Source organism: Zootoca vivipara, chromosome 2 (assembly GCF_963506605.1).
Source record: "Zootoca vivipara chromosome 2, rZooViv1.1, whole genome shotgun sequence".
NCBI lineage: Eukaryota > Metazoa > Chordata > Lepidosauria > Squamata > Lacertidae > Zootoca > Zootoca vivipara.
Window position 1 is genome coordinate 114,510,156 of NC_083277.1, and position 21,005 is coordinate 114,531,160.

The 21,005-nt window shown below is 46.2% G+C and overlaps 1 protein-coding gene across 13 annotated transcripts; it reads left to right on the plus strand.

The window, feature by feature from the left end:
- The first annotated feature begins 6 nt into the window (after positions 1-6).
- ZNF740 (zinc finger protein 740) lies at positions 7-20,886 on the plus strand. Of its 13 annotated transcripts, XM_060272088.1 has the most exons (9): positions 22-138; positions 731-803; positions 4,691-4,736; positions 5,093-5,238; positions 8,699-8,827; positions 9,014-9,103; positions 11,223-11,349; positions 12,674-12,792; positions 15,396-20,886. In XM_060272088.1, exons 4-9 carry the CDS (start codon positions 5,197-5,199, stop codon positions 15,483-15,485), a joined length of 597 nt encoding a protein of 198 aa, XP_060128071.1. In that variant the 5' UTR covers positions 22-138; positions 731-803; positions 4,691-4,736; positions 5,093-5,196; the 3' UTR covers positions 15,486-20,886. The 13 variants fall into 13 exon arrangements, with proteins under 13 accessions (XP_034955594.1, XP_034955566.1, XP_034955603.1 ...); XM_035099703.2 differs by lacking the exon at positions 731-803 and having other exon boundaries at positions 7-138; XM_035099685.2 differs by having other exon boundaries at positions 4,691-5,238.
- The last annotated feature ends 119 nt before the right edge of the window (positions 20,887-21,005 follow it).

Below are 21,005 nucleotides of genomic sequence, written 5' to 3' on the forward strand. Positions count from 1 at the left end.
GGTTCCGACGCTTCCGCTTCCGGGGTGGCGGCGGCGGGCGGCTGTGGAGGCCGGGAGGGCTCGGCGGCGGAGGTGCCTGGGCGCGAATTTGCCTCCCCGGGAGAAGCGGGAGCCGAAACAGCGGGAGTGGAGCTTCAGGTGCGGCCTTGGGGGCTCCGAGAGGAGAGTTACGGGGCGGGGGGGGGCACGAGCGCGAGGCTGGCCCGCGGCGACGGAGCCGCTGGCGGGACCCCCTGCAAGGAGCCCGTTCTTGGCGAGCCCTCGCGGGAAGCCGGTTTTCCCTCTTGCTCCCGGGCACGCGCGACCCGCGTGCGCGGCTGCTGTGGCGCTTGCACGGTTTTTTGTGTTTTGTTTTGCACACGACCTTCTCGCTCGCTGGGTTCCCCGCTGCGCACCTGCCCCCCACGCCTTGCACCCCGTTGGTGCCTGGAACTCCTCGTGCATTTTTTAGTTTTATTTTTTGCAGTAAGGAGAAGGGATTTTATTTTAATTTTTGTGAGGGGGTGGGGAGGCAGTTGTCCTTTAAAACTGATGGCCGAGCAACGACTCAGGAGGCCGCTGCTTTTGAATTTTTTGCATCTGCCACAAAAGCGCAGGACCTCTCGTTCAAGGCACCCCGCTAGCCCATCTGCAGGAGGCGGATAATAACGCTGACACACGTGCGGGCAGTCACGCTTTTTAAGCACCTCATCAATAGGAAACGATTTTGTTCCCCATCTTCATATCCCAGGCTTTATCCAAGCAACGGAGGGGGATTGTGCAGAGGTGGAATTCATCTCTACTTTCTTAATTCACATAACCTGGTGAGACATAAAAGGTTTTCAAGGCTAGGGCTGCATCAGCAATGTTACATTTCTACATCGGAGTAGTATTTCCATGCAGGAATTAATATGACGATTAGAACATGGGATGCTATGTGCTGGGTTTTGGTGGGTGTGTAAAGGAGTGGGGCTGTGCACAGAAAGAGCCATATGTGTGACTGAGATTGCTCTCCTTTATGTTTGAAATGGCTTCCCAGAACTTCTCTCAAATTGTGATGCCCACTTTTGCCACAGAGTTCTTGTCTGATTCTGTAGTGTCAAATGCCAAACACAGCAACTTCTAATTATCTTTGCAGATACAGTACTTGTTCCTTGTTGCTCCCCTTTCTCTCATTCTTCTTCATTTCCTTTCCCTCACGTCCTGAAATTTGCAACAGAATTACATTGTGAGCTGGTTAGGGCAATTTTCCTTATGACACCAACAGTATGCATGTTGGTGGTGATGTGTAAGTTAAATTTTTTGAACATTATAATCTTTATGCAGGTTTTATATCAATCCTTACACAGCAACAGAATTTAGTAAAACACAAGGAGTTCTTGCACAGAACTATAAAGGGTGTTACTTAATGTTGTTTAAGGATCTCAACAACTTGGAGCTGAATATAAACACACAGCTTGTCTTAATAAAATAAAAATAATAAAATAAAAGCAATTGCCCTTTTACATGAAGATTTATGTAAAATAAAATAGTATAATAAAATAGTTTGCTGGTAGTATTAGCCTATACCTGGGGCTGTTGAGGCCCTCAAACTTTTAATGTTGTTCCCACCCTGAATCAGTGCTAGAAACTGAGAAATGAAATCTAGGAGCTAAATGACACCTTAAACCTAGGTTAGGGGTGCAACAACAGAATGTCTAGGCATACTTTTTAATAACAAGAATACAAAGCTGAAAATGAATGAACTGCAGCTAAAATTTTACAGTATGTTCATTTTTCACATGGTCTAGTCCTTCCCCTGCCCGCCCACCCCTTATATTCTTAAGAGGGTCTCTTCCCCAGTCTTCAGGGAGTAGCTGGAAGTGGGGAGGCAGAAAAAGATCCTCCTTTCCTTCCTCGCTGCAGTTTTTAATCTGAAATCTTAGGCACAGTTCTGTGCCCAGAGCTCAGAAACTGCCGGCCATAATGGAATTCCCTGTCGCAAAATGCACCTAGAACAAGGGGAGTTTTGAATACTGCCCCAAACAAATGCATAGGAAGACATGCTCCCATAAAAAATGCTGTCCAAACTACGTGAGATTTTTCAGTTGAGGGCAGAGGGATTTCTGGACATGAGATGCTAGTCATCCACGCTATGGAAGAGCAAAGGAAGAGGTACGTCTCTAGCTGGTACTAGAAGGTAGTGATTTATTTTGTGAAGGTTGCTCAATACAACCATAGGTCCTCCTCAGCAAGAAAAGTGTCTTCAATCTATCCTGTTCCACTAAAGTAAAAATATGCTCAATGTACCCGGAAGTACCTTTGGTAGCAAATTACTACCTTCTAGCACTACCTTGTGTTTCACCTTGCCCTTCGCTCTTCAGGTTTTTTTGGTATCATTTTCTCTCTGCACACAATGTATATTTGCCATCTTGTGTGCTGCTAATATTTATTTCTCTGTGTAAAACATTGTAGATAGTTATTTGGTTACTTAACGTAGACATGCATGGCCATTCAGTTACCTATGGTAATGCTAACTTAAACAGTTACAGTGGAACCTCTGTTTTCGAACGTAATTCATTCCAGAAGTGCGTTCGACTTCCAAAACGTTCAAAAACCGAAGCTGGTTGGCTTCCAAGGCGCGTTCGAAAATGGAAGCATTCACTGCTGGGTTTTCGGCGATCAGCTTCCGAATTGTTCGGCATCTGAGACGTTCAAAAACCGAGGTTGGACTGTACTCTAGATTCACCCTTGTATGTGAAGCGTTAGATGTTTCACCTGGCAATTTACCGTTTTGTTACGTTTAAGAGTAGCGCTTTATAGGATTCAAAGTTACTTTAAAATTTTATTTCTTATTATGCTTTGATAATCAATTATAATTCTGTGTGCATCAGTATTTAGGAGTTTTGAGACCATAGAGAAAGCTGCAGAGATTAGCTGGGTTTGGATGTTACGGTGATTTCATATGTTGGTTGGCAGTGGACACTTGCCCTGTAAATCAACTGCTTCACTGTGAATCACTGAACATTGGATTTTGATCCAGGCATCCATTTCTTATAGGGGATTGTATATAATGTGCTCACACGTGATTTCTGAAGATGTCCCTATATATAGATTGCTCAGTCAAAGAAGTGAACCCTGGACTGCAAAATGTAACATGTGGATCTGCCCTTGCTTTGCAAGCCTGGACAATTGCTTAATTGCTGTAGATCAGTATCTTGCTATGCAAGGTTTTTTTTTAATGTGATTAGGTTCAGGTGCAAATGCTTATACTAGTGTTGTGTTGTGGAGCAAGATGTTGCCGTAGTGTAGCAAATTTCCCCAGCTGTTGGCACCAGTGCAGCAGTTCAAGACACCACACAAGGTTTTTTGCATGAATGAGATGCGAATTAAAAGTGGTTACGTCGTTTGAAAGTGGGGGTGGCAACAGGAAGCAGAAATTTATTCATACCATTTGTGGTACAGGAAAATGAAACACCATTGTAATCATATTGTTTAACAACAACAACACCCCGCCCATCTGGGCGGCTTACAGCACATATAAAAACATAGTAAATAGTCAAAAATTAAAAACTTCCTGCAAACAGTTGCACCCAGTGCTAGTCCTACACAAAGTAGACACATTGAAGTTAATAGCCATGACTTAACTTAGTTACATTAATTTTAGTGGGTCAACTCTGAGTAGGACTAGCATTGGCTACAACCCTAAATCCAAAACATGATTGCCAACCAAGGCCTGCAATTTGTACAAGCCAGAGAATACTAACAAGGAACAACTTTTTTTTATCAACCTTTTAAACAGCAGTAGTTTACTCCAGCAGTAAAGTCTTTCAGTTCTGTACTGTTTGTGCTGTTCTCCACTTTGTCCCCATGCTGAGAACTAAAGTAGCATCACAGTCCTTTTAATGAGCAAAGGGTTGCGGGAAGAAGCATTCTGGGGGACACTCTCCAACTACCGTATTTCTACTTGAGGATAGAAGTGGTTAAACTCTATTCACCCTAGCTCCCTTAAACCTTTCAAGGTCAAACAGTAAACCACTACTGGCCAAGTGTGAATTGTCTGATGGTAGGAGTACACCCAGTAGTTAAACCAGTGGTGAACTGTCTGTGAACACACCCTATCAAGTTTTCCCTGCTACAAATGCTGATGCAGCAACAGCCATTTTTTGCAGGCATCCATAGAATGTGACTGCCTGAAGTTCCCACTGAGGTGTAGGGAGGGTTCTTTACTTTTAACCTCCCTGCCTTACCCAACACAATCTCATGTCTTAAGATATTCAGATGAGGCCTTGCTTTACTTTAACTCATTGGTAGACGTTCAGAAGAAGGCTGGTGGGCCTACAGCCTTTTCCATAATGGCATCCCTGTCTCTGTGTCTCCCTGTCAAAAGAAGCCGCCTAACAAACTCCCTCCTGATCATTAGATGATCAGCCATATCTTGGTTGCTGAGGAAGGTTGAAGGCTCCCTGAGAGCGAGCAAGACTGGTTTCTTGGGCATTTTTTGTGTGATGGATTTTACCTGTGCTTGCTTAATAGGTACTGTTTGTCTTTTGTATGTGTGTCTGTTCCTGCATGGTAATATTGAGCCATGCATATTTTTTTGCTTGCTTCAAAGTGTCTTTGATCAATGTCTCTCAGTCTCTGTCTGTCTCTCTCTCTCTCTCTCTCTCTCTCTCTCCATTCTGAAATAAATAAATGGTTCAATAAACCTATCTTCTGGATTAACCCACAGGTTGAAATTAGAAGAGAAGCAGCAATACTGTGGCAGCTGTGCTACGGTAGGAGGACTTGGCATCCTATCCCCATCCTGAAGGCAGATTTAGGTTTGGGGTAACTCATCCACAAGAGCAGCACAGCCTGTAGCTTTCATCAGCTTTTGACAGGGCTGGGGAAACTTTCTGTGCGCAAATTCTGGGCACTCCCGACTCCAGAAAGATGTCGACAAAGTGGAAGGTATTGGACGGGACCAACGCAGAAACAATTTACTGAAAAATCTTTGTAGTCGTAAAATTCTTTCCTGGGCAAGAGAGAGAGAGAAAAGCATAAGGACTTGGCGTAAATCTACGTATTGAGGACTATCAGACTAACGCGATGGCTCAGGTAACAGGCCGGTTTTCCCATCCTGTCCCAACAGGAATTCATCATTACAGCAGGTGGCTGCAAAGTGCCCTCGGTGATAATCCGTTCTCCGAAACCTAAAAGCAGCTGAGCTCTCAGTGGTCTGCTCCAGTGACTAGCATGCATTCCCAAGCCTTCAGTGCTGGACCCTCCCTAGTCAAGGTGCTTAGTGGCCAGGCCATCCTGGTCCTTTCCTCTCAGCTGTGCTTGGGGTGTGGATCAGGAGAGAAGTGGCTTCCTCTTTTGTCCAGCTTCAGTGAGGGCTTTGAGCCTTGTATAATATTTGAAGGGGGTGGGGAGAGAGGATGTGGAGGCAATTCTGCAAAGGCTGCTTAGGAGTTCTTTTTGCCCTCACCTTGCTCTATCCAGTATTCCAAGCGTGGCAGGGCACTGGCATGGCACGGGGAGGCGTGGGAACTGGTTGTCGTGCCACGTTACAGTACAGAGGCTGCTGTAGGCCACCTGCAGTGGATCCTCAGTTGCAAGAGCAACAGGAGGTTTCATGCATAGTCACCTGAACTGTGATGTTCAGAAGCAGTATCGGTGCTCACTGAAACTGCTTGGCCTCTGTCTTAGTTCATATGAAGGAAATTGCTACACATACACATGCACACACACACACCAGCAAGCTGTTGAGCATTGTTTTTAAAAGGATCAGGTAAAGGGGAACATACAAGGAGCCTTGAAAGCATGCAGATACACATGTATGCTTTCTTTACTATTTTTCAATCCCTCCCCATCCCTTGGGAGTTTGATTTCCAACAACCACCCACTGTATAGCCTTGAGAGAGTGTCCACCTTAAGGTCGCCTCTAGAACTTCATGGCTGAGCAGGGATTAGAAATTTGGAATGCCTGGTTCTTGTACAACACTCTGTTTGTTATGCTACACTGCCTTCTCTCATTTTGGGCTAGCTACCGTGAATTCTAATCTAGTGTCAATAGGTTTACTTCTGTAGCCACAAATTTGGTAGAATAATTAGATTTCCCCCTTTTCCTACGCTCACCCACCCCATCAACTATCACTGTGTCCTAGAATCCCATAGCTCTGTAAGGAAGAGGGCACTATAAAAGACTATCAGGGCAGCCCAACTTTCATACTCATAGAGTCATAGAGTTGGAAGAGACCACAAGGACCATCCAGTCCAACCCCCTGCCAAGCAGGAAACACCATCAAAGCATTCTTGACATATGCCTGTCAAGCCTCTGCTTAAAGACCTCCAAAGAAGGAGTCTCCACCACACTCCTTGGTAGCAAATTCCACTTACTGAACAGCTCTTACTGTTCTTACTGAGTGAAGATGCAAGGGTACTTTGACATGGAACTTCCAGGCCTCACACTACCTTGTCATGTGGGGGGGGGAGCAAGCCCAAAATTTGACACCCCCTCCCCAGCCCTCACTTGGCTTTCCCAAAACTTTACTACTAAGTAAGGTGGTGGACTTTGGGAAGGAGGCACAATGCTCTAGCAGGAGCCCTTTCGCCTCCTTCCCGAAGCTGGGAAAGTGCTAGGCTGGAGGAAGGAGGACTCTAGGACCCTGTCAGAGCCCTCATGTCTCCTTCCCAAAGCTCAGTACCTCATTTACTTTGCTAGGGGAAGGCAGCGCAAGGGCTGGAGGTGGAGTCAAATGTTACTGAGGGCCACCCAAAAAGGCATCGAGGGCCGCATGCGGCTTTGATGCAATACTGACTCATAAAATGTCCTTCAAAGTTCGTCTGGCTCGGGTCTCATCCTTGTGATATCCTGGAGATGCAGAGTTTCCACCATTTCTGGCCGCTTCCCTATGCACATTTTAAATATGAAATAAGGAAACGTGGGTGATAAGCAGCACTTAAATCAAGGGTGGGGGACCTGTTGGACTCCAGCTCCCCTTAACCCCAGCCAGCATGGTCCGTAGTCATGGATGGGAGCTGTAATCCAGCCACTTCTGGAGAACCACAAGTTCCCCATCCCTGCCCTGAGTCTGCCTCTTAGGCTTGGAAGCAAAACCAAAGTGCTTAAACCTGAGCTACCTGTCTTTAGCTTACTTCCCAACTCAGGAATGCACACTGATATTTAATATTAAAAAAAACCCACCACGCAATTGTGGTCTAGATGTCAGACAGTGATAACCTTGCTGGCCTGCGGCTCTGCTTGTTAGTAACCCACAAGACTCATCCCTGCTTGGTACAGATTGTTAAGCAGCCGCTTGACAGGTGTCCCAAGTTGAGCAAGAGTTGCCTCTAGGTCACCGGCCCTCAAAAGGGTTTGGCAGGAGAGGATGGCAAGTGTGGTGGAAAGATTCAAGGGCACTCAAACAAACATTTAAATATTTCAGTGTAGCATAGCATAGTATCAAAATAATACAGTAGTATGGTAGGAGAGCTGAAAATAATGCCAATATATTTCACATCTGGCATCCAATGCTTGATCCTGACCCACACTAAGCCTTCTGATGTATATTGTACTCTCGGAGGCTTAGTTTGATCAGAATCGAGTATACACTTCCAGAGTTAATGCTAAATACGTTATTTCCAGTAAATGAACCACCATAGCCACTAGAGGGCTGTGAAAATTTGTGTCCTGGGCTTTTTAGACTTGTCTACCCATCTGAAACTGAAGGGGCGCATTGGTTGCCAGACGTGAAAAATTTTCAGCTCTCCCTTTTGTTTTCCAGTGCGCTTCTTATCAATTACAATTTTTCTTTGGGGCGAGCAAATTTTGATTCTGAAAGCGTGGCCCAGCGAAAAAGGTTTGAGAAGCACTGCTCTAGGTGGAAAAGCAAAGGGGGTTCTACAAAAGCCAGCCATTTTAGAGATAGAGCATGTGTGTTTGCCACAAGTTTGTCACTCTGGTCTCCTGGGGTATCTACCGCTAATAGTCTCTGAGAGCCAGAAAAGACAATGAGCTGAGTGGCTTTAGGTTTTATGATTCATTGGAGCTCAGCAAAGTAACCTCGCTCTACTGTCTTAGCTGGAGGCCTGCTATTCTTTCAATGCCAGTAGAACCATAGAAATGTTGCGCTGGAAAGGGACCCCTGAGGGTCATCTAGTGCAACCCCTGCAATGCAGGAAACACTGCTAAAGCATCCATGACAGATGGCGATTCATCCATATCCTTTGCTGGTAAACAAACACATACACCGCCAGCGCAGGGCATGATAGTCCCATGTCAAAATGTGGCCCACAGTTTAGAACAGGAGCGACATTTTTCAGCCCAAGGCCTGCATTCTTATCTGGACAGGGCCAAAGACCAAAGTGGGCGGAGCAACACATGCAGGTGTTTGTTTGTTTTTTACCATTGCACAGCAGGCTGGTGCGTGTACACACATCTGTTCCCCTCTATCTTACATCCAGGCAAGCAAGAGTAATCACTGGCATTCACTGACACATTCCTGCAGTGCAAAAGCAAGGGGATTGCGGGTGGGGAATGAAGTAAGGCTGATGAAGAGTGTGGCCTAGGGGGAAGGGTGTTTAGCTGAGGAGGAGATGTGGGCTGGGAAGTGTCCCGAGGGCCCGAAAGGCCAAGAGGGCTGGATTTGGGTCAGAGGTTCCCTACCCTTTGCTTAGAAGGTGCAGCCACGTTCTCGTTTTGGGCTGGCCCGCCTTGTCTCGTACTCAGCTCTCCGCTTTCGTTTCCCCGCAGGCGAGTCTCCTGGCCTGCGAGGGACTCTCTGGGGTTTGCCTCGTGCCGACGGTTGCCAGCAAGAAGATGATGCCGAAGCAAAGCCCTAAGCAGGTGGAGAATGGAGAAAGGGGTGCTCCAAGCATGCTGGTACGGGGCCAGCCCACTTTCAGCTTGTCTGCGCTGCTGGTCCCTGTGTGCTCCCCTGTGCCCCTTTCCAGCCGTGTCAGTGGGTGACGAATAGAAAAAGCTTGGATAGGGAACGTGGCATTTAGGGCCCTGGGTTGAGCTGCAGGTGTTTTTGTGACCTGTGTTGTCCCGCTTCCTCTCTGCCAGGGACACCACCGCAAGGAAAGCGAGAAGTCGCGCAGCCGAAAGGAGGAGGAAGCGACAGAAGGGTCTCAACCCAAAAAGTCTCATAAAAAGGCAGGTAATCTTAAGTCGTACGGGCTAGCAAAAGGTCTAGCCCTCCTCAGTATGATCTCCCTGCTGCTGGCAAAGATGTGGAGCTGTACGCCTGTCCGATTCTTGTGGGGGGCTGGAGGGCTACCTCCCTCAGCTGGAAGTGGCTGGTCATTTTTAGAAATTCCTCCCCTGCCTTTCAGCCCCCAAGGTGGCTTCCAGATTAAAAACACTGACTATAGTAATAAAGAGAGAGAGAAGCAATTCCATTGATCAAATCATTAAAAGTGTAGTAGGAAGGAGGCATAAAATAACTGGTAAGTTTAAAAATGCAGTGACATAGCAGGCGGATAAATCACATTGAAACAGTGGAAAGAAGTGTCAGCGTCCTAGAGGCTAAGCAAGGGAGTCATAGGAATGACTTTCGGGAGGGACCATATAACACCAGTCCTAAAAGATCTACATTGGCTCCTATTATGTTTCTGGGCACAATTCAAAGTGTTGGTGCTGATCTTTAAAGCCCTAAACGGCCTTGGCCCAGTATACCTGAAGGACCGTCTCCACCCCCATCGTTCTGCCCGGACACTGAGGTCCAGCGCCGAGGGCCTTCTGGCAATTCCCTCCCTGCGAGAAGCAAAACTACAGGGAACCAGGCAGAGGGCCTTCTTGGTAGTCATGCATGCCCTGTGGAACACCCTCCCATCAGATGTCAAGGAGAAGACAAAGTTTTCAATACTTTGAACTCGTCAGTAATCTTAGTTCTGGGACTGGACAGCCAACATAAGCCACAAGAGTTATTGATATATTGCTCAGCCCTAGTAATTAACTGGGAGTCTTTGGGGTTTAAACTGAGGCTCGGAGAGAAACCCTTGAGGTAAGGATTCCCCCCACCCGTGCATCTGGCTCTTAAGTGAAGGACGCACATGCAGGAAGTGGGTCACTGAGACTGGACTGCGAACAGACTCCATATGTAGCAGCAGAATTGTAGTAGCAGTACAAAGGGAGGGAAAGGAGGCTTGGCAGGTCGGTGAGACTGCTACGTGGTCTGCTTTAAAAATCTTTTTAAAAAAGGTTTTCTTGAAGCTTTTTCATAATACAGTAAAAGAAACTAATCTAAATTAAAACAAAAATGAAAGAGAAAAGAAAGCAAAGGAAAAGGGGGGGGGAGAGAAGAAAGATAAAAAGAATTTTTGGTTTTCCTCCTGTCAATTACATAAAAGAAATTACTCAAAATAATTACTCTAGAATGACACCCAACTGATCTGCTTTCTGTTAGGCAATATTTCCCCTTTCCTCTGACCCAAATGGATTAATTCGTTTTCCCTTTTTTACACAAAAAGTCCAGAAGGTTATTAAATGTCAGCAATAGTTTTTCTCTTATCAAACATACCAAGTTTGTTTCCAATAAGTTCAACAACCATTCCTCCATCTTAAACAATAATGTATTTCCATCTCTGTCCATTCAAGAGTCTCTCCTCTGCCATCATATATTAAAATGATATTCCATAGTTATTTAAAGGTAAAGGGACCCCTGACCATTAGGTCCAGTCGTGACCGACTCTGGGGTTGCGGTGCTCATCTCGTGTTATTGGCCAAGGGAGCCGGCATACAGCTTCCAGGTCATGTGGCCAGCATGACAAAGCCGCTTCTGGCGAACCTGAAACGCCGTTTACCTTCCCACCAGAGCAGTACCTATTTATCTACTTGCACTTTGACATGCTTTCAAACTGCTAGGTTGGCAGGAGCTGGGACCGAGCAACGGGAGCTCACTCTGTCGCAGGGATTTGAACCGCCGACCTTCTGATCAGCAAGCCCTAGGCTCAGTGGTTTAACCCACAGAGCCACCTGCATCCCCTCCATAGTTATTTACGTAAAGGTAAAGGGACCCCTGACCAATTAGTTCACACCCAGTTCCATATCTTCCATTCCTGTTTCCTGCTGTATTTGCTCTGGTTTTCCATCTTGATTTTGGAAAAGTCATCCCTTCCTTTTACGCGTCTTCCATTCTTTTTCCAGGAAAAGCACCAGAAGTTTGATAGCTTTTCCCTCTAAATCCACTCCAAGCCAGTTATTAAATGACAGGGTAGGTAGGCAAGTTACAGGTTAGCTAAGAAGGTAGCAGTAACCATATGTGCCTTGGTAGCAGGTCATGGTGATTGAGCAGAACGGGTCGTTCCAGCTCCGAATCCCCAAGAACTTCATTTGCGAACACTGCTATGGTGCGTTCCGAAGCAGTTACCATCTCAAGAGGCACATCCTCATCCATACAGGTAAGAAGTCTCAGAGTCCTTCCGGAACGGATTAAGTTCGTAAACCGAGGTACCGCTGTACTCATATTAAAAGTTAAAGGGACCCCGGACCATTAGGTCCAGTCGTGACTGACTCTGGGGTTGCGCGCTCATCTCGCATTATTGGCCGAGGGAGCCGGCGTATAGCTTCCAGGTCATGTGGCCAGCATGACAAAGCCACTTCTGGCGAACCAGAGCAGCACACGGAAACGCCGTTTACCTTCCTACCTATTTATCTACTTGCATTTTGACGTGCTTTCGAACTGCTAGGTTGGCAGGAGCTGGGACCGAGCAACGGGAACTCATTCTGTCACAGGGATTCAAACCGCTGACCTTCTGATCAGCAAGCCCTAGGCTCAGTGGTTTAACCCACAGCGCCACCTGGGTCCATACTTCTATTACCATAAGTACTTATACTTACATTACCATAAGTGAAAAAAGAGAGGGGAATCATCACATTAATATTTCATATAACAGAACATTCATTCATTCATTCAATACACACACAAAAATAATAGTGGTGGTGGTGGTGATAATGTTAAAAATAATAACAAACAACAATAAACCATACTAAACAAAGCGATACTCAGACCCATTAATTAACAAATAAATAAAACCTTTATCTCCCCTTAGTCCAAGAATCATTCACATCAAACCAACAATTTCCCCCCTTTAACCTCCTTACCCCACCCAGAAATCTGGTGTCAAGGGTAGTTCTTGCAAATCAGGTGGGCGACATCAGGTTTTCAACTTTGTCATGTATCACCAGCCCAAACATCACGGTCGCGGTGTTGAAAGGGGGGGAGCAAACTGCATTGGCGCCAGTGTGAAACTGCTCCGTTCCCACCGAGGGAGCTGAGGCAGTTTCACCCTGGCACTCAACAGCAGGAACAAACTGCCTCGTCCCCGGCGCCAGGAGGAAGAGGCATCCCATCTACCTGTGCAAAGTCGGCGGCAGCAAAGAAAGCTCTGTGGACAGAGCCTGTCAGACTCCGTCCACAGGGCTCCCTCTCTGCCTTCGCACAGGCAGGCAGTTTCTTTAAAGTGCTCCACTGGGGTGTGTGTGGCTGCCCGAGCCTCAGTGGAGCAGTTTAAAAAAGCCCCCATCCCACTTCTGGCTCCAGAGGAGGGCTCTGGGAGCATCCCAGGGACTGGTAAGTGAGACGGAGGGCAAGGCCCACTCCAGCCAGGTTGGGATGACCCTGCATGCCCCTTTAATCGCTGGAGCTTAAAAGGTGTGGGAGTAATGAGACAGCCACCAAAGTTGCTTTCCACCCCAAAAGCACCTGCTTTCTCCTTTCTGCAGGTGAGAAGCCATTTGAGTGTGATGTGTGCGACATGCGCTTCATCCAGAAATACCACCTGGAGCGCCACAAGCGTGTGCACAGCGGGGAGAAGCCGTACCAGTGTGAGCGCTGCCTGCAGGTAATGCCTCCGTCGTCACTGTACGTGTAGGATGGGAAATGTTAGCACCCCCGCCTGATGTTTGAGAGACCTCTTTGCACCAAGGGAAGGGAGGCATTGGTGCCTGCTGCCTCCTAAGAGATCTCTTGGGTGGGATTCTAGATTGAGAGGGTGCAGAAAGTACTAGGCTGCAACTGGCAGCTTTCCCCAGCAAGGGAGAGAATATCCAGATAATTATGGATCTTTGTGGCAGCAGGAAGTTACTCTCAGTTGTGCAGAAGTCTGTTTTGATTGACAGTGCTTGCATTCCTGAGATTTATGGCGCACGACTTGATTGTTTTTGGAGCTACATGTATCCTGCATATCCATGGAATTCTTGAGTAAGCAGAAAATATCTAACCTGTCATAGAATTCTAAGAAGCTATCGTTTTAGGGCTTACTTTAAAACAACATTCTAAGCCACAGAGTAAAGGTATGGATAACTTTTTTCAGAAGCTTGAGGAGGGACTAAGTGGGGTTTCAAATAATTGAACAGCAGGGCATTAATCAGGCTGTGTGCACTTTTTATATTTTTTTAAAAAATCAGTTTTGCACCAAAAGTAGCTGTACTTTGCAAATTGCAAACCATGCAAATCAAACAGCCACATATTCTGCTTATTTACATATTTTGTTCTGATAGTTATGCAGAGGATGTAAAGGGCTTCCTAAAGCATTGCACATAATGCGTTTAAATCTTTCTTGATAATCGCAGAGGCTAGAAACTTGCATTTCTCTGCTAAGGAAACAGGATTCTGTGCTTACTACATCGTCCTATGGATTTTTGGTATTTGTGTGCAGAATACATGCAGTCCTGACTCTAGGACTCTAGATGGCTCCTTTTGCCCTTCCTGTGGTTGATTCTGTCTGTCTGTACAGTTCACCTCTCTTTTCCTTCTGTTTTTGTGTGCCCCAGTACATGGCCTTGCTAATACTCTATAGCTGCAGTTTATGTTTAGTGAACCTTTTAATACGGGATGAATCATTGTATTTTAATATTCTGCTGAAAGCCGCCCAGAGTGGCTGGGGAAACCCAGCCAGATGGGCGAGGTATAAATAATAATAATAATAATTATTATTATTATTCACAGTACAGATACATTTAGCTGTGCGCAACCCTATGATTTGGTTTTTTAAAAACCCTAGTTAAAGTATCAGACATACAGTGAAATCATAGTTCAGCCAAGCCCTGCTCATGGAGGACATACTTAGTTCAGAACTAGTAAGACTGGGCTATCACCTTGCCAGCAGTAAGAGATTTGGAAAAGCCAGCAAACAACCATTGTTTACTCTGTCCAAATGTAATGCTTAACCATGATTAACACAAACCCTGGTTTGCCATCCATTTCAAACCGTGATTTTACATTCTAGTTTGGGGCTATTCCTTAGTATATTATTATTTTTATACTGCCCTTCATCTGAGCCTCACAGGGCAGTATAGAAAATGCAAAATATATATATATATCATAATAACCAGCAAAAACAACAAACCCCCATGTATCTATACTGGACGATGCTTTTGGCTGTGAAGCCTCTGGTTACACTTGCATGACATGGAATGTTCAGTCACTCAGCGTACTGTGAACTGTTTGCAATCCTACTTAAGTGGGGGAAGAGAGAATAGTCATTGTAGCTGCAATCCAAATCTCTTGTAGGACAGGCTGAGGACCCAGAAGAGGTCCCAGGGGAGAGAGAAACGAAGGGTCAGGGACTGAAGAGGCAAGGTGGCTAGAGGAATGATACAGAGTAGGCAACAGGCTGAGAAAGCAAGAACCCAAAGGGAGTGTAGGTAGCGAATGAGGCTTGAGACAAGGAACTAAGGCAAGAAGTGGCTTTGAATCAGTGCTTAAGATGAGCAGGGGGTGTATGCTCTGTGGGAAGGGAGAGAGGAGGGCTGGAGAGCTGTTCCAAGAGATCTGAGTAGCTAAAGGAAGTGAGAGGCCGAAAAGCGGGGAACTGGAAGAAATAATTGGTGTTGGAGACATAGTTAAAGGAGGGTCCAAGAAGAAAGTTGCTCTGAGGCAAAACTGCAGGTAGGATCTAGGGCAGCCTTTCTCAGCCTTGTTTCCGCCTATGTTGTTGGACCTACAACTTCCATCATCCCTTACCACTGGTCCTGCCAGCTAGGAATGGTGGGAGTTGTTGTCTAACATCTGGGGGTGCAGGGTTGAGAAAGGAGGATCTAGGGGTGGAAGGAGAGCTGGCTGTGCACTGGGCAAGAAGGCAAAGTAGAGAGGAAGCCAGAATTGGAAGGAGTTCCCTTATGCCGATCTAGCTTTCTCTCTTTTGACAGAGAAAGCCTGAAAGGGATAAATGAGTTTCTCCCAACTCTGGCTTCTGCTGCTACTACAGAATTATGATCTGGCAACCCTAAGGCCAAGAAGCTGGAGGGGGGGGGCAAAATTTCACTCCTTGGTTTCTTGTGGTTTCAGGCTTATTCTCCAAATGCAACACTTTTTTCCATGCTTAAGTGTTCCCCTCCCCCACTTGGAACTGAGCCTTTAACTTTCCCTCTGACTTTCCCTGCCCCGCTTTCTTCCATGTGCCACTTCTGAGATGTTTCCTCTCCTCTCCTTTGTTCCTTTCAGAGCTTCTCCAGGACAGACCGGCTGCTGAGACACAAACGAATGTGCCAGGGTTGCCCGAGCAAAGCGTCTGACTCACAGCTGCTGCTTTAGGGGTAGGCCAGGAGAAAGGGGAAACTAGGAGGAGCTGCAAAGCAAACAGGATTATCTGTGGGTTATTTTGTTCATTTGTTGGGGTGGGGTGGGGTTGTGCTTGTGTTTGCCTGCTGGGCCTCCCCCTATGGAAGGGGGCAGAGCTGAGTGGAGGCACAGACTTTCAGACAAGGTCTTGGCACTGTAAATAAGTTGAGGACAAACCAGGGCTGGCTTCCCAGCCCCTTGTGGTTGTGGATTAACTTTGTCTGAGTTCCTGTTTTTTGTTGGAGTTATCACCATTTGCCTCAGGAAAGGCTTTGTGAGAACGGCTGAACCCTCCTGCAAGACCTGATTATGATGTTCGATGCTCTCGATTGACAGATCTGCCAGCTCTTGCCCAGCCTTTTGGGCTTGCGAAGATGGAAGAAGGACAGACTAATAATCATTTTAAAAATTATTATTATTTTAAAAAGACAACAATCAAGCACCAAACAGTTTTCGCAGAGCTGAGAAGCAAAAGCTGTGGATTTAAGAGACAGGTTAGCAACAGAAGGATTTCAATTCCAAGGGGTCGCATCAGAGCTTTGCCATAACAGGAGCCTGTCTCATTAGAGCTTTTCCAGAAGGTCTACAGAGCTTTTTATTCTCCTGCAGGATCCCTTTCTCGACCCTCAGGTTTCAAGAAACAAGGGCTGGTGGGGTGATGTGTGCTCCTGGGTACCATAAAAGCCAAACTTTCAGGTGTTCACTCCCAGTGAGCTCCCAAGAGGAGATGCTACTGATTGCTGGCTGGAGGGACACGTCTGGCTACTTCCAGTGAGGAGGGATGCTTCAGACCTTTTGCAGGAAACTTGGCTCTTGCTCCCCTTCCCTTGTATATATATATATATATCCTGTATGTGTTCAGGATCCACCCCATTGAACTCCGCTTCATGTACAATTCATATCTTCCTTCCTCACCCACCCCTCCAAAAAACCAACACCACCACGAGAGTCAGTGATAGTCCATGGTTTCAAAGTGTTCCTCTGGCAGGAGGGGACTATAATCCATCTTGTGCTGCGTGGAGGAAGATGACAAGCAGCTGTACTCGAAGCTCACAACTATACCAAGACCAGGATGCCCTTACTCCTTCATATTGGTTTCTGCTGCCTCGGCCAAAGTACTGCTATCTGCTATCTTAGGAAAGCCATTGTCCGAGAGAAGCAAAGTCTGCAGTTGCTCTTGGCTGTCCCAGTTTTTGCAGGCCTTAATTGGAGGGGGGGTCTCTTTTCAAAAGATTCAGCCCGATTCAGAAGATGTGATCCTGGCTGGTGCTGTCATCACTGCTGGGTTGCAACAAACAGCAGCAAGTCTGCAAGGAAAGCAGGTGTCTGCAAAATCTTGCCATCGGTTTTGGTTCTCACACAGGGTTTGTGACTGCGTTGGGGTGTGGGGAGAGAGAGAACAGCCAGTTCAGAACTCTGCCATTGGAACCCCTGTCTTGTGAACGGACACCTATATCTGAAATCCTCCTGTGTCTTTTGTGCGATAAACTCTTCTCCTACCCTTTCCCCATTCTAGAGTTAACCTCTCCCAGGCTTTTGCAGGCTTCTATTGGGTCCCACTTCCCACTCACCCCTCGCTGCAAGCCAGCTTCTGAGACATGGATCAGTAGAGGACTGGCTTCCTCCATGAGGTCATGTTGCAGAGAGAGACAGCAAGCACTTTTGAAAGTTTAAATGTCCTGCCGATGCAACTGGAAAGGTTTGTAAATAGAGGTGGAATACTTTAGATCAAGAAGGATTTCTCCAAAAGTACAACAATGCTCTAGTAGTAAGTGCTGCGTGCTAGAGGCTCAAAAACACTTGTAAACTTGGAGAAATCACCTGGTTGGTTTCTTTTAAAATGTTCTCTGCCATTTCCCAAGTGGCTGTCTAAAAGGCAGTGTAGCTTCTTAGACTCCCTCATCCTCTTGCAGTCAGCCTGAACTTTTGTTGGAGCGGCCAGTGGGAGAGTTTTGTGTGCTATGTGGTTTGTTAACACTGCTTGACGGCATTGCATTGCAGTGCCTACCCAGGAGTAGGCTGTCTTAAGTCGTGGAACAGAAAGCACTGTTGGAAAGGACTTCCGCCGCCATTTGTTCTGTACTTCTACAGAGCAGGTCATAAGTCCAGCTTTCCTGGTGCAAGATGAGGATTATGCCAAATCATAATGGTGCTTCCAAGACTTACTGGTTACTTCGGCTCTTGGAGCAGAGATGGAAAGGGAGCTTTTTCAAGTCCCCCCTCTTGTGTGTGTTAGGAGAACCAGTGCTTCATTCCCACTTCCTTTCATTAGGTAAATTGAACCCCCTCCCCCCCCAGTTAAAAGCTATAATTAGTTCAGCCCCCTTTTACTCTGCACTTCATTGTGCTGATTTGTTAAGTGTAACACAGTGGGAACTGTGGCTTGTTGTTTGGGTTGGGGCGAGCAAAAAGCATTGTACAAAAATGTTGGCTCTCTTAGAAAATAATAACAATTGAGCGACCACGTGGCTTTGTGATTTCGCTTTCCACAGAAGCAGAAATGGGGTTGTGCATTAGAAAATACATGTAGAAATACAATAAGTTGGGATTCTCTCCTGGCTTCCTCCTCTCTTGTGCCGCAATTCTAGGGCAAGAAGCACTAAGTGTTTTTAAAAAGGAAAAATCTTCCTCTAGCAGGAAACGCCTTTTCGTTGAACACTAGGCATTGCTGTTCTGCTCTCTTCTGGTTAATCCTCTGGCATTAATCCTCCAGTAATTCAGTAATGCCATGGCACTGCAAAAGTACTCAGTGTTGCGGCTTATTTCCCCATTCAGCAGACTGAAAATCATCTGGTTCTCTTGAGCAGGCTTGATGCCAGACCCCTTTGTGTGCCAAACAGGGCAATGACCCATCATTGCTTCGATCCCTCTGAAGCGTGTGTGGCTTTTTACAGCACAAAGCTATTTGAGGCTTGGCAGGCTAGCGTGCCACCAAATGAGCACTCTTCAGCCTGCTTGTTAACACTTGGCCAGCGCAGCCAGCCATTGGGTTAGCTATCAGTCCAGCTCCTCATTGAGCTAGCTAGCAAAGGGAAATGCTTGTTTCTGCTCAGGCAGATACATGGTGAAGTGCAGATTTGGAAATGGCTTGCATGAGCTGCTGTGTGGCACATGATCTTTGCTGTTGGGGTTCCTCTCAGAACCTGGCGAGAATGATGGAGGGTGCTGCTGTTGGTATTAAAGGCAACATAGCTAGCTGGGTGAGTTGAGTGAGTGGGAAGGAGGGTGTTTCTACTTCCCATTGCAGCCATCTTCCTTGTACAGTTGACACATGGCTTAGCTTGTGGCTTATCCAGTAGTTCAAATCACACTTCAGTGTATACAGAAATGTGGCCCAGCTTGGCTCTGAAGATTAATTTGTTTGCAAGGTGAGCTTGCTTGTCTTTGTAAAAGTATCCCCAGTGTTCCTCGAGTATCCTCTAAGGAAAATCTTTAGGGGAGAGCTTTGCAGAACTTTCAGGTGCCTTCAAGGAACAAATTGCTTTGGGAAGTCCTGGAAAATGGCTGTTGTGTTTTTATGGGACTGTAGGCAATCTCTCCTGAGGGAGTCAGAATTATATATGGTAAGGAAAACCATGGTTAAAGCTTTTTTTCCTGAGCTTTACGACTAAAGTGTGCAACAAGTGATGTGCTCGAATGTCCTAAAAGACAGAACGCCTGCACACAGCGAGTTACCATGTCAAAGTGAAAAAGTATCAATGTGTAAAACATGCAACTTTCTCCTACCCTGCCTGAAATGGTGTTATCCAGGAAATACTGTATCGCATGGCTATGCTAGTGTGTGCAACAGGCTTGGTTGTCATCTTCTTGGAAGCGATACTTGAATGACACAAGAACCCTTCTCAAGTGAATTGATAGCAACACCCAGGGTGAGTGAAGTCTTGCATTTTTCACTGATGGGAGGTGAAATTGACTAGGAACAGAAGTGAAACTTGACCGGGAAGTGTCTGTGACTTTAAAAATGAAATGGTTTCAAAACAAATCTTGTCTGTTCATCGAGTAGCACAAAGAGGTGGTTGTGTTGAAAGAAAGTTTTAAACTTGGCAAGGGGTTCGGGAAGGCGATGCGAACAAATGCAGTTGGCAGGGGTTGGCATTGTTATGGCTATAACAGAGAACAAAGCGGATTTCAAGCAGGAGGAGGAGTTGCAGCGCGGAAGCAGGGCTCTGCATAAACTCTGGTCTCTAAACACAACTTCTTCCCTTTCTGGGCATGGGGAAAAATCTAGTGTTTTTTGAGTGTGTGCCATGTTGCAGTGAACCAGTGCCCACAGCCCCCCCCCCCCAGATGTTATTTGTACGCACAACTTCAGTGCACCGATTGAAGCCTCCTAACATTAACGTGCATTTGGGAAAACTTTTAGGAGATGCTTTCCCCCCTAACCTCTACCCAATACCTATTCTTCTGTAGAAGTTGAGAAACTGGCACCCCATCAGTGGGTGTGGCTTGAAACCTGTTGAAATTCTGGTTGTCTCACTGGTAGCTTGTGCACAAAACTCACCAGCAAATCGTTCTGTGTCATTTTTAAGGTACTTGACAGGCTGCCTTAGGGTGCTGTGATATTTGGTAGACATACTGCTGGCCTTGAGGTTTTGGAATTGAAGCTGCAGCCTTAACCCCACCTACCTGGGAGTAAGCCCCATTGAATTAAATAGGACTTACTTCTGAGTAGACATGGTTAAGATTGCCCTGTTCGTTTGAGGTCAGAAGGGAAGAGGATCTGTTCTGACTGGCTTTTTACACACTCCTTCCATTCGTAGACAAGAGGAAGGAAGAATACTTAGCACTTCAGGCTGAACAGAGGATCTATGAATTTGTCCATATTGCTCCAGCCTAGTCCAGTGGCTTTTTTTTTAATTTCCCTTCCCCCCCCTTCCCTTTAATTCACTTATTTTGCTATAAGGGAGGGAATTGGGGCAGGGTGTGTGTTACCCATGGGCAGGATCACTTTTAAACTGTAGTTTTTATAAAATGTTATAAACTTGTATCTTTTTACCATTACAGTGTGGTGTCTGATCCTTTTTTGTGACCTATTTAGGAATTTGGTGTGTGTGTGCTTGCTCCCCTCAGTTTCTCCATCTCAACTCTGCCAAAAATTCAGTTCATTATTACCGTCAATGGCCAGTTACCCACAACCCACCAAACTATTGAGAGTGCCCGAAGAGCTGAAATATACAAACTACTTCTCTATTAAGTTGCCTTGCCAACAAAGGTTGGTATTCTCTAAAAACACTTCTTTCCAGGGTTCCAATCTGTAGCTGGAAACTGAATTTGGTACTGTTTTGCATGCAGAGCCTATGACTAGTGAACTACAACCGTTGCCCATTGGGTTCCTCAGTGCCTTCCTCCGACTTCATTTATATACTAGTGGTTTTCAGCCCGTTCAATAACGGGCGCTAGAATCCTGGGGTTCGGAGAAGCGCTTGCGCAGCGCTTCTCCGAACCCTGGGACCTGTCCTTGCTGTCGGTGGCAGGGGGACAGGAACGGAGGAG